Here is a 16,847-nt window from a genome sequence, read left to right on the forward strand (position 1 = left end):
CACTATAATTAGCTCAAATACCTGTTTTGCACTTCAAAAGGTTCCTGTTTCTTTGTCTTGGTGCAAAATTTGTAAATAATCTTGCTGGGAATAACATTGGTCAATCTATGAACCCACAATATAAATACATGGAGAACTCCAGTTTCCACCTTTCCTGCGTCTCCCTTCATCAATCTCAAAACCACGGGGACACACTCTCAAAACACCCACAAAACAAATCTCTCCCTGACGCTGTAATGGTTTGACCAGAACTACCCACAATGCGTCCTGACCAAATTCCTATAAAACTACAGGAGCTAGTCTGTGGATTGGAGGAGGGTCTGAAGAAGGGTCTCGACCCGAAGCGTCACCCATTCCTTCTCTCCACAGATGCAGTCTGTCCCGCTGAGTTACTCCAGCACTCTGTGAAACGTCACCCATTCCTTCTCTCCATAGATGCTGCCTGACCCGCTGAGTTACTCCAGCATTTTGTGTCTACCTTAGTCTGTGGATTACCTGTCTGTTCATGTTCATAAGTTAAAGGAGCAGAATTAGGCCATTCAGCCCATCGAGTCTATTCTGCCATTTGATCATGGCTGATCTATTTTTCCCTCTCAACCCCATTCCCCTGACTAGTGGTGCCAAATATCTCATTCCCAAATACGGGACAAGGTGACATCACCGCCCCACGTGACCTCACCCAGCCAGCGGCCACGTGCTCCCACTCCATCAATGGAGCGAACACACTCGGCCCCGCTCCCCGAACACACTCCGTTAGCCTACACTGTCCCGGCCTACAGCGGCCCGCGGGCCTTCAGTGTCCGGGCCAACAGTGTCCGGGCCTACAGTGCCCCCGGGCCAGTTGGCAACCCTAGATGTACCCCCACCTTGCATGGTCATGGGCCAGCATGTTGGTTGACATAGAACACTACAGCACAATGTCCGTGCCCAACACCATGCCAAGACCAACTCTTACCTGCCTGCATGTGATCCATACCCCTCCATTCCCTGCATATCCATCTGCCTATCCAAAAGTCTCTTAAACATCACTATCGTATCTGCCTCCACCCCACCCCTCGCAGGGGGCGTTCCAGGCCCCCACCCCCCTCTGTGTAAAAAGACTAGCTCAGCACTCTCCTTTAACCTTTGCTACACTCACCTTAAAGCTATGCCTTATAGTCTTTGATATTTCCACACTGGGGGGGAAAAGGTTCTGACTGTCTATCCATCTAGGTTTATTATTGTCACGTGTGCCGATACACGTGCTATCCAAACAGATCAGATAATACTAAACATAAATACAATCAGACCAAATTCAAGTACAATAGTTAGAGCAAAGGGGAAGATACAGAGTGCAGGATATAGTTCTCAGCATTGTAGCGCATCAGTTCCAGAGTTCAGACTTGTTAAAAATGTAGTCTGAACTTGGCCATGAAGGCCCGTTGTCGTGGCGACGGCACTGGGCGGAGGTTGCAGGGGTCGGCCTGGTCTGGTGGTGTTTTCGGTGTCTCCACCGCTGCTCCACCGCTCCGTGCCTCTGCAGGCTGCGTCCGATCCACGTGCTCGGCCTCTTGGAGCAGCCCCGGTCTAATTGGGCCCCCAGGCTGCTGCAGGGCCTCCAGTAGGGCCCGGTCTAATGGAGCCCTAGGCTGCTGCAGGGCCTCCAGCAGGACCCAGTCTAATGGAGCCCCAGGCTCCTGCAGGGCCTCCAGCAGGGCCCGGTCTAATGGAGCCCTAGGCTGCTGCAGGGCCTCCAGCAGGACCCAGTCTAATGGAGCCCCAGGCTCCTGCAGGGCCTCCAGCAGGGCCCGGTCTAATGGAGCCCCAGGCTGCTGCAGGGCCTCTATGATAACTGTGTTGTTTGAGAGTGTCCCTGTGGTTTTGGGAAAGGTGCAGGGAAGGTATAATAACTCTGTGTGATGAAGATGTAACTGGATCAGCGGTAGAGTTGCTGCCTTACAGTGAATGCAGCGCCGGAGACTCAGGTTCGATCCTGACTACGTGTGCCGTCTGTACGGAGTTTGTACGTTCTCCCCGTAACCTGCGTGGGTTGTCTCCGAGATCTTCGGTTTCCTCCCACACTCCAAAGACGTGCAGGTTTGTAGATTAATTGACTGGGTAAATGTAAAAATTGTCCCTAGTGTGTGTAGGATAGTGTTAATGTGCGGGAATCGCTGGGCGGCGTGGACTGGGTGGGCTGAAGGGCTTGTTTCCACGCTGTATCTCTAAATGAAAAAAAAAAAAGAAAATGGATAATGAAGATGTGTTCACTGTGTGTGTGTGTGTGTGTGTGTGTGTGTGTGTGTGTGTGTGTGTTCACTGTGTGTGTGTTCATTGTGTGTGTGTGTGTGTGTGTTCATTGTGTGTGTGTGTGTGCCGTTGCTGTGGCAGCCGGAGGTTCGTCTGGCGGAGGGCTACGACGTGCTCATTCCCAAGTCCCAGCTGGAGTCCATACTGCTGAACTACTCCCGCACCGGGAGCCTGCTCTTCCGCAAGCTCGTCTCCGCCTTTTTTGACGACCGCACCCTGGCGAGCTCGCTGCCAAACGGGAAGAGGAAGCGAGGAGCCAATGACAACAGGAAGGGGCTGGATCAGAACATCGTGGGAGCGATCAAAGGTAACGGACAAATGGGGCTTCCCTTTCATCTCCAGATCTGGGTGCCGCCTGGTGGGCTGGTGGGGGAGTTATCTTGATCTTCACCAGACTTCAAAGATGTCCCTCTTGTCTGCAGTAGGTCACAGAGCAGATAAACCCATGGTACCTTACCAATCCTTCATTAGTACAGGTGCTAGGGGTTATGGGGAGAAGGCAGGAGAATGCGGTTGAGAGGGAGAGATAGATCAGCTATGATTGAATGGCAGAGTAGACTCGATGGGCCGAATGGCCCAATTTTGCTGCAATAACATGACCCTACGGTACATGGAGTCTTACAGCGTGGAACCAGGCCCTTTGGCCCAACCTGCTCACGCCAGCCAACATGTCCCATCTACACCTGTCCCACCTGCCTGCATTTGGCCCACATCCCTCTAAACCTGTCCTATGCTTGTTACATCTTTAATAGGCTGCAGAATCCTTCAGTTGCACACACAGTGGTTGATTTTTTAAGGAAAAAAATTATCCCTCCCCACTATAGAAGTTACTTAAGTTACATAGCAGACCACATTGGCCTTCCGGTTGGACCAACTTGTCCATGTCAACTAAGAAGCCTCACCTAAGCTAGTCCCCTTTGCTCGCATTTGACCCATCACCCTCCAAACCTTTCCCATCCATGCACCTGTCATAAGGTCATATATGTAGGAAAACTGCAGACGCTGGTTTAAATCGAAGGTAGACACAAAATGCTGGAGTAACTCAGCGGGTCTGGCAGCATCTCTGGAGAGAAGGAATGGGTGACATTTCGGATCGAGACCCTTCTTCAGACTGATGTCAGGGGAGGGGGTGGGACTTTGGCGATTCCACTAGCCCCTTTTAAATTCATCCAGTGAATCGGCCTCCACTGCCCTCTGTGGCAGAGAATTCCACAAATTCACAACTCTCTGGATGAAAAAGTTTTTTCTCACCTCAGATTTAAATGGCCTCCCCTTTATTCTTAGATTGTGGCCCCTGGTTCTGGACTCCCCCAACATTGGGAACATTTTTCCTGCATCGAGCTTGTCCAGTCCTTTTATAATTTTATACGTCTCTATAAGATCCCCTCTCATCCTTCTAAACTCCAGTGAATACAAGCCCAGTCTTTCCAATCTTTCCTTAGTTATTTCAGTTACCTATTTATTCGCTTTTTTAATAACTTATTTTAGTTACCTTTTTGTTACTTATTTTAATCATGTGTTTTAGTTACCCATTTAGTTGCATCTATTGAGTGTGTGTTAGTTACTATTTTACGTTCGTGTCAGTTGCCCCATTCTTGAAGCTGTTTGTGGTGAACCGTGGCTTCCCACAGCGCCGGCTTCTCTCAACACCACAGGCCGACAGGACTCATCATCAACTCATCCACACGCCTGACACTTTGAACTAATGAAATGTAACATTTCAGTTTTCACAGAAAAATATTGCACTCTAAACCAGATTGACAGAGTTCCCGGACCGAAGGATTGGATACAAATTCTCCAGGATCAAATTAAGCTGGCGAGAAAGCGCTTAAAGAGGGGGTCTGGTGAGTAAATGTACCCTGTAGGACTCCAGGGGAACTCTGGGTGTGAGCCTGAGAATAGGACTGCTTTTTAACGTGGGTGGCACGGTAGCGCAGCGGGTAGAGCTGCTGTCTCACAGCGCCAGAGACCCGGGTTTCATCCTGACTACGGGTGCTGTCTGTACGGAGTTTGTACGTTCTCCCCATGACTGCGAGGGTTTTCTCCGGGTGCTCCGGTTTCCTCCGGCAGTTTGTATTGTAATTGTTTTTAGTTTAGAGATACAGTGCGGAAACAGGCCCGATTTTTGGCGCCATTATTCAAAGTCTGTTCGGCCCGCTTGCTCGCTGTACGGGAGCAGTTCCCGTGAACCGACGTCCCTCTCCTCTCCTCCCTTTCCCTCCCCTCTCCTCTCCTCCCCTTCCCTCCCCTCTCCTCCCCTCTCCTCTCCTCTCCTCCCCTCCCCTCCACTCCCCTCCCCTTCCCTTCCCTCCCCTCCCCTCCCCTCTCCTGGCTATTTTTATGTCCCGGTGGGCTGCCTCCTGGAACCTGCCTCGAAGGTGCTGGAGGCATTACCCCGATTCACCCTCCTACCGATCGACTGCTGGTGCCTGAAGTCTCCAGCTCCCTCCTGGGTCCCGTCGATCGACGAGCCTTTGGGCGGGTCCCTTCCTGGCGGGCGCCATGCCACGCCGCGTGGCACCTGGGGAAGGCCTAAGCCTCACGCACGGCACCTCAGGGGAAGGCCTACGCCCCACGCACGGCACCTGGGGAAGGCCTAGGCCCCACGCACGGCACCTGGGGAAGGCCTAGGCTGCACGCACAGTCCCTGGGGAAGACCTAGGCCTCGCGCACGGCACCTGGGGAAGGCCTACGCCCCACGCACGGCACCTGGGGAAGGCCCACGCCTCACGCACGTCACCTGGGTAAGGCCCACGCCTCACGCACGGCACCTGGGTAAGGCCCACGCCTCACGTACGGCACCTGGGGAAGGCCTAGGCCCCACGCACGGCACCTGGGGAAGGCCTAGGCCCCACGCACGGCACCTGGGGAAGGCCTAGGCCCCACGCACGGCACCTGGGGAAGGCCCACGCCTCACGCACAGCACCTGGGGAAGGCCTAGGCCCCACGCACGGCACCTGGGGAAGGCCTAGGCTGCACGCACGGCACCTGGGGAAGGCCTAGGCCTCGCGCACGGCACCTGGGGAAGGCCTACGCCCCACGCACGGCACCTGCGGAAGGCCTACGCCCCACGCACGGCACCTGGGGAAGGCCCACGCCTCACGCACGGCACCTGGGTAAGGCCCACGCCTCACGTACGGCACCTGGGGAAGGCCTAGGCCCCACGCACGGCACCTGGGGAAGGCCTAGGCCCCACGCACGGCACCTGGGGAAGGCCTAGGCCCCACGCACGGCACCTGGGGAAGGCACCTCAGGGAATGTTATCACTGAAGATGCTGTCATTAAAATTGGGTTCAATTCCATCACTAGCTGACCTCCGAGTTTCGGAGAGAGACCCAAAGTGCTGGAGTTGGCCCGTCCAAATGCAACAAACACTCGTTTCTCTCGCCGAACCCCGAGCGACCTCTCGCGGAACCCCAGGGTTCCTCGACACCCCAGTTGAGAAACGCTGCTCGGCCCTCATGTCCTGCCAACATCCTTGCATGAAAAGCTTGCACTACCTTTCATTTGTAAACTTAAAATTACGTTGTTAAAGAATGTGTGTATTATATAGTTTAGCTGATCATTTGCAGTTCGGAGTTTGGTGTCCACATTTTTTTTTTAGTCACTAATTAATTGTTTTTAACTTTCCAGTTCTCGAGACGTTTGACTCCGGCAGGAAAATGGGAACCAGCCTCATTCTAAATACCGGTAACATTTAGATGCTAAAATCAAGCATGTCCCAAATATTTATTTTTCTTCTATATAAGTATTATCTATAGTACACGGACACTTTAAATAAAACTTGTATCCGAAGTGTACCAACTAGGTCTACACAGTTCAACGTCATGTGTTACGCTGACGTGAGTGAGTGTGGTTGGGCCTAGACTCATTATCATATCATATCATATCATATCATATATATACAGCCGGAAACAGGCCTTTTCGGCCCACCAAGTCCGTGCCGCCCAGCGATCCCCGTACATTAACACTATCCTACACCCACTAGGGACAATTTTTACATTTACCCAGCCAATTAACCTACATACCTGTACGTCTTTGGAGTGTGGGAGGAAACCGAAGATCTCGGAGAAAACCCACGCAGGTCACGGGGAGAACGTGCAAACTCCTTACAGTGCAGCACCCGTAGTCAGGATCGAACCTGAATCTCCGGCGCTGCATTCGCTGTAAAGCAGCAACTCTACCGCTGCGCTACCGTGCCGCCCATCTGTGACCATCTATCATTAACCCATCTGTGACCACTCTCGCTCCCCGGCGCACCCAAATCTTTAACCCCCTTACCCATGACCTCAGTCTTCTGACATACATTCCTCTGTAACCCTTGCTGACCTGAAATTTCTTTAATCCCTCTGCCTCCCACCATTGCCTCCCCCAGCACTAAAGAACAATGCCTCACTCAGATTTAGCATTAAAATCAGGATTTAAATTCTTAAATATTTTTACTAACCATGAACATTAAACTTACGTTTTATTCCAATGGGGTCTCAAATCATACCCAGTAAATAATTATAAAGCTTGAAATTTTTTCTTATTTACCTTTTATATTAACTGTGATGAAAAAAGGAGCTCAGCCAACATATTTCCACGAGCCGCATATTAAAGGTCAAAGAGCCGCATGTGGCTCGCGAGCCGCGGTTTGGCCACCCCTGATCTATACACTAAAACTCTCGTTTATTTGTTTGTTTGTTCCTGAACTACAAAATGGCACACGATAGCGTGACAATTGTAGGCCCACCTTACTCACCGTCGTCCCTTTGGTGCTAATGGAAGACGTTTCATTGAAATCGGTGTTATGTTTTTAAAGTTATTCACATTTTAAAGTTACATCTCCTAGGGAGGGAGGGAGGGAGGGAGGGAGGGAGGGAGGGAGGGAGGGAGGGAGGGAGGGGGAGGATAAGGGAGGTGGAGGGGGATGGAATGGGGGGAAGGGGAGAGGAGGGAGGGAGGGGGGCAGGGGGAGGGGGAGGGGAGGAGAGGGTGCTGCACCAATGTAGGAGAGGTTTGGGCCCAACAGGTCCACTTGGTCTAGCAATCCTTAAAATTCCTAACATAAAGTGCAGAGGGGTTCTAACATGTACTTCATGTAACGGTTGAAAAATGTGAAATTATTTTTCAATAAAATAATAATCTGATGATGCGTGAGTGTTAATCCTCCAAGTACATTTGATTTTAGAGGAAGGTAGACCCAGAGTGCTGGAGTAACTCAGCGGGACAGGCAGCATCTCTGGACAGAAGGAACAGGTGACGTTATGGGTCGGGACCCTGCCTCAGGGTTCTATCAATGCTCCTATCACTTATGACCTTGTGACTTCAAGGTGAGACGAGCTCTAGGCCGAGTAACATGGTGTCTTGATTAGAACGGGTGTCAAGGGTTATGGGAAGAGGGCAGGAAAATTGGATTAGGAGGTTGAGATCAGCCATGACTGAATGACAGTGTACACTTGATGGGCCGAATGGCCCAAATTCTACTCCTATAACTTGTGACCTTGTGTCAAAGCACGGTGGGTGCAGCAAGTCGAGCCGCTGCCTCACGGCGCCAGGGAACTGGGTTCGATCCTGACCTCGGGTGCTGTCTGTGTGCAGTTTGCACGTTCTCCCTGTGACCTTGTGGGTTTTCTCCGGGTGCTCCGGTTTCTTCCCACATCCCAAAGATGTGCGGGTTTGTAGGATAATTGACCCTCTAACTTGTCGCCTGGTATGAAGGGAGTGGATGAGAAAATGGCAGAGCATAGAACTAGTGTGAACGTGGACTCAGTGGGCTGAAGGGCCTGTTAGAAACATAGAAAATAGGTGCAGGAATAGGCCATTCGGCCCTTCGAGCCAGCACCGCCATTCAATATGATCATGGCTGATCGTCCAAAATCAGTACCCCGTTCCTGCTTTCTCCCCATATCCCTTAATTCCATTAGCCTTGAGAGCTAAATCTAACTCTCTTGAAAACATCCAGTGAATTGGCCTCTTGTCTTCTATGGCAGAGAATCCCACAGATTCACCACCCTCTGACTAAAGAAATTCCTCCTCGTTTCCTTTCTAAAGGTACGTCCTTTTAACCTGAGGCTGTGCCCTCTGGTCCTAGACTCTCCTACTAGTTGAAACATCCTCTCCACATCCACTCTACCCAGGCCTTTCACTGTTCGGTAAGTTTCAACGAGGTCCCCCCTCATCTTTCTAAACTCCAGCGAGTAACACCATTATCTTGTCTAATCCCAATTTAGAACTTTAACTTGTGGACAACTTCTGTCCTTATCCATAACTGGTCCCTGGTCCCACAGTGCTCTCTCTGTCACTCGACCTGCCCCGGCTCCCAACACTAGCTCCAACTCTGCTCTCCCACTTGGTAGGGCCCTCTACATGTTGCCCGAGAAAACGTCCTGAACACACTCAACAAATTTCACGTCGTCCAAGCCCTTAACCCAATGGCAGTCCTAGTCTATATTAGCAATAATGATTTTGGATACCACACTCAGCTGTGAATGAGTGCAACAATACTTCACAAAGCTGTTGTACTGACACAACTCCAGCTCTTATTTTAATGTCCTGCGTTGGTTGAATTAAAGACAATAGACAATAGGTGCAGGAGGTGGCCATTCGGCCCTTCGAGCCAGCTCTGCCATTCACTGTAATCATGGCTGATCATCCACAATCAGTACCCCGTTCCTGCCTTCTCCCCGTATCCCCTGACTCTGCTATCTTTAAGAACTCTATCTAACTCTCTCTTGAAAGCATCCAGAGAATTGGCCTCCACTGCCTTCTGAGGCAGAGAATTCCACAGATTCACAACTCTCTAGGTGAAAATGTTTTTTTCTTATCTACGTTCTAAATGGCCTACCCCTTATTCTTAAACTGTGAATTCTGAGACACTTTTCAATGTTGCCATTTTTATCCTTCGTCGGAGACACCAAAACTTCCTTTTAGAGAGGTTGTTTTCTCCCATTATAGACTTTTCCTGAAATGGTGCATATTATGTGTCCCTGCAGAAAGTGCTGATTTGTGAGTGACTTAGACAATAGACAATAGACAATAGACAATAGGTGCAGGAGTAGGCCATTCAGCCCTTCGAGCCAGCACCGCCATTCAATGTGATCATGGCTGATCATTCTCAATCAGTACCCCGTTCCTGCCTTCTCCCCATACCCCCTCACTCCGCTATCCTTAAGAGCTCTATCCAGCTCTCTCTTGAAAGCATCCAACGAACTGGCCTCCACTGCCTTCTGAGGCAGAGAATTCCACACCTTCACCACTCTCTGACTGAAAAAGTTCTTCCTCATCTCCGTTCTAAATGGCCTACCCCTTATTCTTAAACTGTGGCCCCTTGTTCTGGACTCCCCCAACATTGGGAACATGTTTCCTGCCTCTAATGTGTCCAATCCCCTAATTATCTTATATGTTTCAATAAGATCCCCCCTCATCCTTCTACACAAGCCTAATTGCTCCAGCCTTTCAACATACGACAGTCCCGCCATTCCGGGAATTAACCTAGTGAACCTACGCTGCACGCCCTCAATAGCAAGAATATCCTTCCTCAAATTTGGAGACCAAAACTGCACACAGTACTCCAGGTGCGGTCTCACCAGGGCCCGGTACAACTGTAGAAGGACCTCTTTGCTCCTATACTCAACTCCTCTTGTTACGAAGGCCAACATTCCATTGGCTTTCTTCACTGCCTGCTGTACCTGCATGCTTCCTTTCAGTGACTGATGCACTAGGACACCCAGATCTCGTTGAACATCCCCTCTTCCTAACTTGACACCATTCAGATAATAATCTGCCTTTCTATTCTTACTTCCAAAGTGAATAACCTCACACTTATCTACATTAACCTGCATCTGCCATGTATCCGCCCACTCACACAACCTGTCCAAGTCACCCTGCAGCCTTATTGCATCTTCCTCACAATTCACACTACCCCCCAGCTTAGTATCATCTGCAAATTTGCTAATGGTACTTTTAATCCCTTCATCTAAGTCATTAATGTATATCGTAAATAGCTGGGGTCCCAGCACCGAACCTTGCGGTACCCCACTGGTCACTGCCTGCCATTCCGAAAGGGACCCATTTATCCCCACTCTTTGCTTTCTGTCTGTCAACCAATTTTCTATCCATGTCAGTACCCTACCCCCAATACCATGTGCTCTAATTTTGCCCACTAATCTCCTATGTGGGACCTTGTCGAAGGCTTTCTGAAAGTCGAGGTACACCACATCCACCGACTTTCCCCTGTCAATTTTCCTAGTTACATCCTCAAAAAATTCCAGTAGATTTGTCAAGCATGATTTCCCCTTCGTAAATCCATGCTGACTCGGAATGATCCTGTTACTGCTATCCAAATGCTCAGCAATTTCGTCTTTTATAATTGACTCCAGCATCTTCCCCACCACTGATGTCAGACTAACTGGTCTATAATTACCCGTTTTCTCTCTCCCTCCTTTCTTAAAAAGTGGGATAACATTTGCTATCCTCCAATCCACAGGAACTGATCCTGAATCTATAGAACATTGAAAAATGATCTCCAATGCTTCCACTATTTCTAGAGCCACCTCCTTAAGTACCCTGGGATGCAGACCATCAGGCCCTGGGGGTTTATCAGCCTTCAGTCCCATCAGTCTACCCAAAACCATTTCCTGCCTAATGTGGATTTCCTTCAGTTCCTCCATCACCCTAGGTTCTCCGGCCCCTAGAACATTTGGGAGATTGTGTGTATCTTCCTCAGTGAAGACAGATCCAAAGTAACGGTTTAACTCGTCTGCCATTTCTTTGTTCCCCATAATAAATTCCCCTGCTTCTGTCTTCAAGGGACCCACATTTGCCTTGACTATTTTTTTCCTCTTCACGTACCTAAAAAAACTTTTGCTATCCTCCTTTATATTATTGGCTAGTTTACCCTCGTACCTCATCTTTTCTCCCCGTATTGCCTTTTTAGTTAACTTTTGTTGCTCTTTAAAAGAGTCCCAATCCTCTGTCTTCCCACTCTTCTTTGCTATGTTATACTTCCTCTCCTTGATTTTTATGCTGTCCTTGACTTCCCTTGTCAGCCACAGGTGTCTCTTACTCCCCTTAGAGTCTTTCCGCCTCTTTGGGATAAATTGATCCTGCAACCTCTGCATTATTCCCAGGAATACCTGCCATTGCTGTTCTACCGTCTTCCCTGCTAGGGCCTCCTTCCAGTCAATTTTGGCCAGCTCCCGCCTCATGCCTCTGTAATCCCCTTTGCTATACAGTAATACTGACACTTCCGATTTTCCTTTCTGCCTTTCCATTTGCAGAGTAAAACTTATCATGTTGTGATCACTGCCTCCTAATGGCTCTTTTACCTCTAGTCCCCTTATCAGATCAGGATCATTACACAACACTAAATCCAGAATTGCCTTCTCCCTGGTAGGCTCCAGTACAAGCTGTTCTAAGAATCCATCTTAGACTTGTGAGTCTTTTTTTAGAGATAAACTCTTCACTGGATGTTTTCTCTTGAAAACATCCAGTGAATCGGCCTCCACTGCCTTCTGTGGCAGAGAATCCCACACATTCATAACTCTCTGGGTGAAAAGGTTTTTCCTCATCTCAGTCCTAAATGGTCTAACCCTTATTCTTGATTAGTACGGGTGTCAGGGGTTATGGGGAGAAGGCAGGAGAATGGGGTTGAAAGATAAAGATGAAGATGGTTCCTGACCCGACCAGAAACATTGCCTGTCCACTTCCTCTAGAGATGCTGCCTGACCTGCTGCGTTACTCCCAACGTTTTGCGTCTTTATTTTTGATGAATTTTTCCTTCAGTCGGTAACTAATAACTCTGAATTGTGTGGTTGTTTTAGCAGGGAGCATGAACGCTGGCAGCTCAAGTGACATCTGGAGCATTTCAGAACCAGTCTGCACAGTTCAAATATGATGTTTGGACAGCTGCTGTTTTCTACTGGAACGCAATCCATGTAGAGACGAGATCAAAGTCACTCCTTTGCATTCATATTCATTTACTTGCTGTCTCTTTCATCTCTCAGGGCATCTGCTACACCAGTTGTGATGTTCCTTTATAAATCTTTTATTAATTTAACATTCAAGTTAACCGTAACAATTTTATTTTGATGAATATGTATTTTTCTGTTGCTTGAAGCAGCATTTTTTGCTGCCATCTCAAGTACTGTGCAATGATCTGCTGGGACAATACATAAACACATAGCTTCCTTGCAATCACGCCAAGCTTATTAGAATTGTATAGAGTGATTTTTCTTTAAATGTGAAATTCAAGATAGTTTCAATAATTCCAAGAATCACTGTAAGGAACAAATTTGCTTTGAGCAGAAGTGGGGAATGGAAGGTGCTGAATTGTCGATTAATTTGCCCTCCACCTGTTACTGCTGTAGAGTCATCAGGACAGAAACAGGCCCTTCGGCCCACCTTGCCCATGCCGACACCATGCCCCATCTACACTTGTCCCACCTGCCTGCGCTTGGCCCACATCCCTCTCAACCTATCCCATCCATGAGCCTGTCTAAATGTTTCGTAAACGTTGCGATAGTACCTCAATTGAATTGTTCATTAGTTGGAGGAGCAGAATTAGACTATTCGGCCCATCACCTCTCCTCTGCCATTCAATCATGGCTGATCTATCTTTCCCCCTCAACCCACTCTCCTTCCTCTCCCAATAACCTCTGGCACTGACTGAGGTGGAGGGTCATACATTATAGGGCTCTGCATTCTGATGTACCTTCCTAAAGTATCGTTCAATATCAGTTGTAGTGGTCAGGTAACAAGCCATCCAGGTCACCTGTCCATGTTCTCCACAGATGCTGCCTGACCCGCTGAGTTACTCCAGCACTCTGTGAAACGTCACCTATCCATGTTCTCCACAGATGCTGCCCCCCACATCCCAAAGATGTTTCTATGTTAATTGTCCCTCTGTAAATTGCCCCCTAGTGTGGTGGGAGTGGATGAGAAAGTGGGATAACATAGAACTAGTGTGATCGCTGGTCGGCGTGGACTTGGTGGGCCGAAGGGCCTGTTTCCATGCAGTATCTTTCAATCAATCAAAGATTGGTATTGATTTATTAAGAATCACGTAAACCGAAATCAGTGAAAATTTTTGTTTTTCATTATACTTATTTTAGAAGGATTCAGAAAATAATGGAAAGGGATAATTGAATGTGGGCACTGTACCTAGAAGATTGGAGTGCCGAACTTAGCTGTTTTGTAACAGCGAGATAATGCTGGATAGACCACACATGGAGGCACTGTGAATATTTCTGGGCATCACTGCCTAGTGAGGATATATTGACTTTGGAGGGAAACACAAAGTGCTGGAGGAACTCAGCGGGTCAGGTAGCATCTGTGGAGGGGATGGACAGATGATGTTTTGGGTCAGGATGTCTTTCCTCTCCACAGATGCTGCCTGATTGGAGGAGTTCCTCCTGCACTTTTGATTATCATTAAAAATTCTAGCATCAGCAGTTTCTTGTGTCTCCACTAATGCTTTGGAAAGAGAATGTGGTAGATTTAACGTGGATACCAAAGGTTAAATTACAGAGATACCTCACAAACCAGGACTGCATTCCCTGAGATATTTGGGTTGATTGAAACAAGTTTCACTAGTTGGAGAGATAAGAGTTAAGGAGTAAGATCTGATAACTAGAGTCATTCAGATAATGGTTTTAATTTGGACGTCTCCTATGAACCGCAAGATGCTGAGTCAGTTATTAATGTTGTGAGATTTTGATAATCACAGGTAAAATAGAGAGTGGGGAAAGGCAGTCAGATGTAATTTACCAACTGATGGAGGAGGCCTACACTGCTTGCACTGAGGGCTACACAGTGGCGCAGCGGGTGGAGCTGCTGTCTCACCATGCCAGAGACCCAGGTTCGATTCTGACCTTGGGCGCTGTCTATAAAGGGTTGCCAACTAGACAGTCGGGCGACCGCCATTGGTGGAGCGGGAGCACGTGGCCGCTGGCTGGGTGAGGTCACGTGGGGCGCGGGGCGGTGACGTCACCCTTTGTCCCTTATTTGGGAGTGAGAAAGTTGGCAACCCTATTAATACGGGACAAGGGACTTAGATGAAGGGATTAAAAGCACCATTAGCAAATTTGCAGATGATACTAAGCTGGGGGGTAGTGTGAATTGTGAGGAAGATGCAATAAGGCTGCAGGGTGACTTGGACAGGTTGTGTGAGTGGGCGGATACATGGCAGATGCAGTTTAATGTAGATAAGTGTGAGGTTATTCACTTTGGAAGTAAGAATAGAAAGGCAGATTATTATCTGAATGGTGTCAAGTTAGGAAGAGGGGATGTTCAACGAGATCTGGGTGTCCTAGTGCATCAGTCACTGAAAGGAAGCATGCAGGTACAGCAGGCAGTGAAGAAAGCCAATGGAATGTTGGCCTTCGTAACAAGAGGAGTTGAGTATAGGAGCAAAGAGGTCCTTCTACAGTTGTACCGGGCCCTGGTGAGACCGCACCTGGAGTACTGTGTGCAGTTTTGGTCTCCAAATTTGAGGAAGGATATTCTTGCTATTGAGGGCGTGCAGCGTAGGTTTACTAGGTTGATTCCCGGAATGGAGGGACTGTCGTATGTTGAAAGGCTGGAGCAATTAGGCTTGTTTTCACTGGAATTTAGAAGGATGAGGGGGGATCTTATTGAAACATATAAGATAATTAGGGGATTGGACACATTAGAGGCAGGAAACATGTTCCCAATGTTGGGGGAGTCCAGAACAAGGGGCCACAGTTTAAGAATAAGGGGTAGGCCATTTAGAACGGAGATGAGGAAGAACTTTTTCAGTCAGAGAGTGGTGAAGGTGTGGAATTCTCTGCCTCAGAAGGCAGTGGAGGCCAGTTCGTTGGATGCTTTCAAGAGAGAGCTGGATAGAGCTCTTAAGGATAGCGGAGTGAGGGGGTATGGGGAGAAGGCAGGAACAGGGTACTGATTGAGAGTGATCAGCCATGATCGCATTGAATGGCAGTGCTGGCTCGAAGGGCTGAATGGCCTCCTCCTGCACCTATTGTCTATTGTCTAATCTAATTTAGCCCAAAATACGGGATGTCCCGGCTAATACTGGACGGTTGGCGACCCTACGTCTAGGTGCAGCTTGTACTTTCTCCCCGTGACCTGTGTGGGTTTCCTCCGGGTGCCCTGGTTTCCTCCCACATCCCAAAGACGTGCGGGCTTGTAGGCTAGTTGTCCCTCTGTAAATGCCCCCCTAGTGTGTAGGGAGTGGGTGAGAAAGTGGGATAACACAGAACTAGTGTGAACGGGCGATCGCTGACCGGTGTGGACACGAAGGGCCTGTTTCCATTTGTATCTCTAAACTAAGCTGAACTAAACAGCTAAATAACCGCTCCAATCCTGTGCCCTGCGGTACCCGTGCTGACAGGAATATTATTTTATCTTCACTAGCTAGTTATCAGGATGGCATAATCATTTAAAGGGACGCTTCTTCATGTGGCATAGGTTTAATTTCTTCTATTCGTCACGTCTGTGAATTGTCCAGTGGATTTTTAAATGAAGAAACTGTGATAAATGTGAAGTTTGAGTAGCAGAGGCAAGTTAGGCGATAACTACTGAACCAAGTTAGTACTTAATCCAGCTCCTTTTAATTATCAGCAACACTGAAGCAAAAACTGGGTGCATTTCACTGTGAGTAATGATGATGATATCAGGTTAGGATGCAGTCGACGAGAAGCCTTGCTTTACAGATTGACTTCACTCGCCCTCTTTGTCGAGGAAAATAACTGTGCAATTAACAATTGTTCAGACTAGTTCAACTAGTTCACAAATAATTTATAATTCTTATTGTTTTTAGAGGCTTATTTACGAATTGTCATCGGTTTTAAAAAAAAGAATAATTAATTAATTTTTGAATCAATATCCTCATTTTGTAAGATCATTGAGGAGTGTAAATAATTTGGATTTTTATTAGAAATTGTGCAATTAGTTCATCATGGAGCAACAAAAAAAATTCTGTAATATATTGTCAGTTGTTTTAATAAGTAACACTTGTATTCATCTTTGTAATAAAAGTTGCTGCAGTTGTTATTGTTTTTTTGTTACTTTATTAACGAACTGCTACAGTCTCTATTACTGTTTATAATAAGGATTTAATACTGCTTTGGCTGCTTTTACAGCAGAATGCATTTTGATGCCACCATAACATAGCAAGGAGAAACACATGATATAAATTCAATGTGCCTCTCTGTGCTAATACTGTGATTTTGTTGTAAATGCAGTCCCTTCCAACGGTCTAATCTATAAGGACATTTGCTTTAATTAAAACTGTATTCTGAAGAAGGGTCCTGACCCAAAACGTCGCCTATCCATGTTTTCCAGGGAATCTGCCTGAAATGCTGAGTTACTCCAGCGCTTTGTGCCTTTTTTTGTAAACCAGCATCTGCAGTTCCTTGCTTCTACAGTAGTAGGTGTCTATATACATCGTGCAACGGGTTTTGCAGCAATTTTGATTTTGTTATCTTTGGCATTCATTGCAAAATAGAAACTAGCTAGATTTCACAGCAGTCCATTCTTAAAAATATCAAAACTTGACCTTCAGAGTTTTAATATTCTCATTTGTTCATACTTTT

General features: G+C 47.8%; 1 protein-coding gene across 1 annotated transcript in view; it reads left to right on the plus strand.

The window, feature by feature from the left end:
- The window catches only part of bend7 (BEN domain containing 7), a 34,632-nt gene extending 20,096 nt beyond the window's left edge, over positions 1-14,536 (plus strand). Inside the window, exons 6-9 of the mRNA XM_078419443.1 lie at positions 2,371-2,596; positions 4,014-4,133; positions 5,923-5,979; positions 12,096-14,536. Of these exons, the coding sequence (XP_078275569.1) occupies positions 2,371-2,596; positions 4,014-4,133; positions 5,923-5,979; positions 12,096-12,169 (477 nt within the window). The 3' untranslated portion in view covers positions 12,170-14,536. The remainder of the gene's footprint in view (positions 1-2,370; positions 2,597-4,013; positions 4,134-5,922; positions 5,980-12,095) is intronic.
- The last annotated feature ends 2,311 nt before the right edge of the window (positions 14,537-16,847 follow it).

This window comes from Rhinoraja longicauda, chromosome 23 (genome assembly GCF_053455715.1).
Source record: "Rhinoraja longicauda isolate Sanriku21f chromosome 23, sRhiLon1.1, whole genome shotgun sequence".
Taxonomy (NCBI): Eukaryota; Metazoa; Chordata; class Chondrichthyes; order Rajiformes; family Arhynchobatidae; genus Rhinoraja; species Rhinoraja longicauda.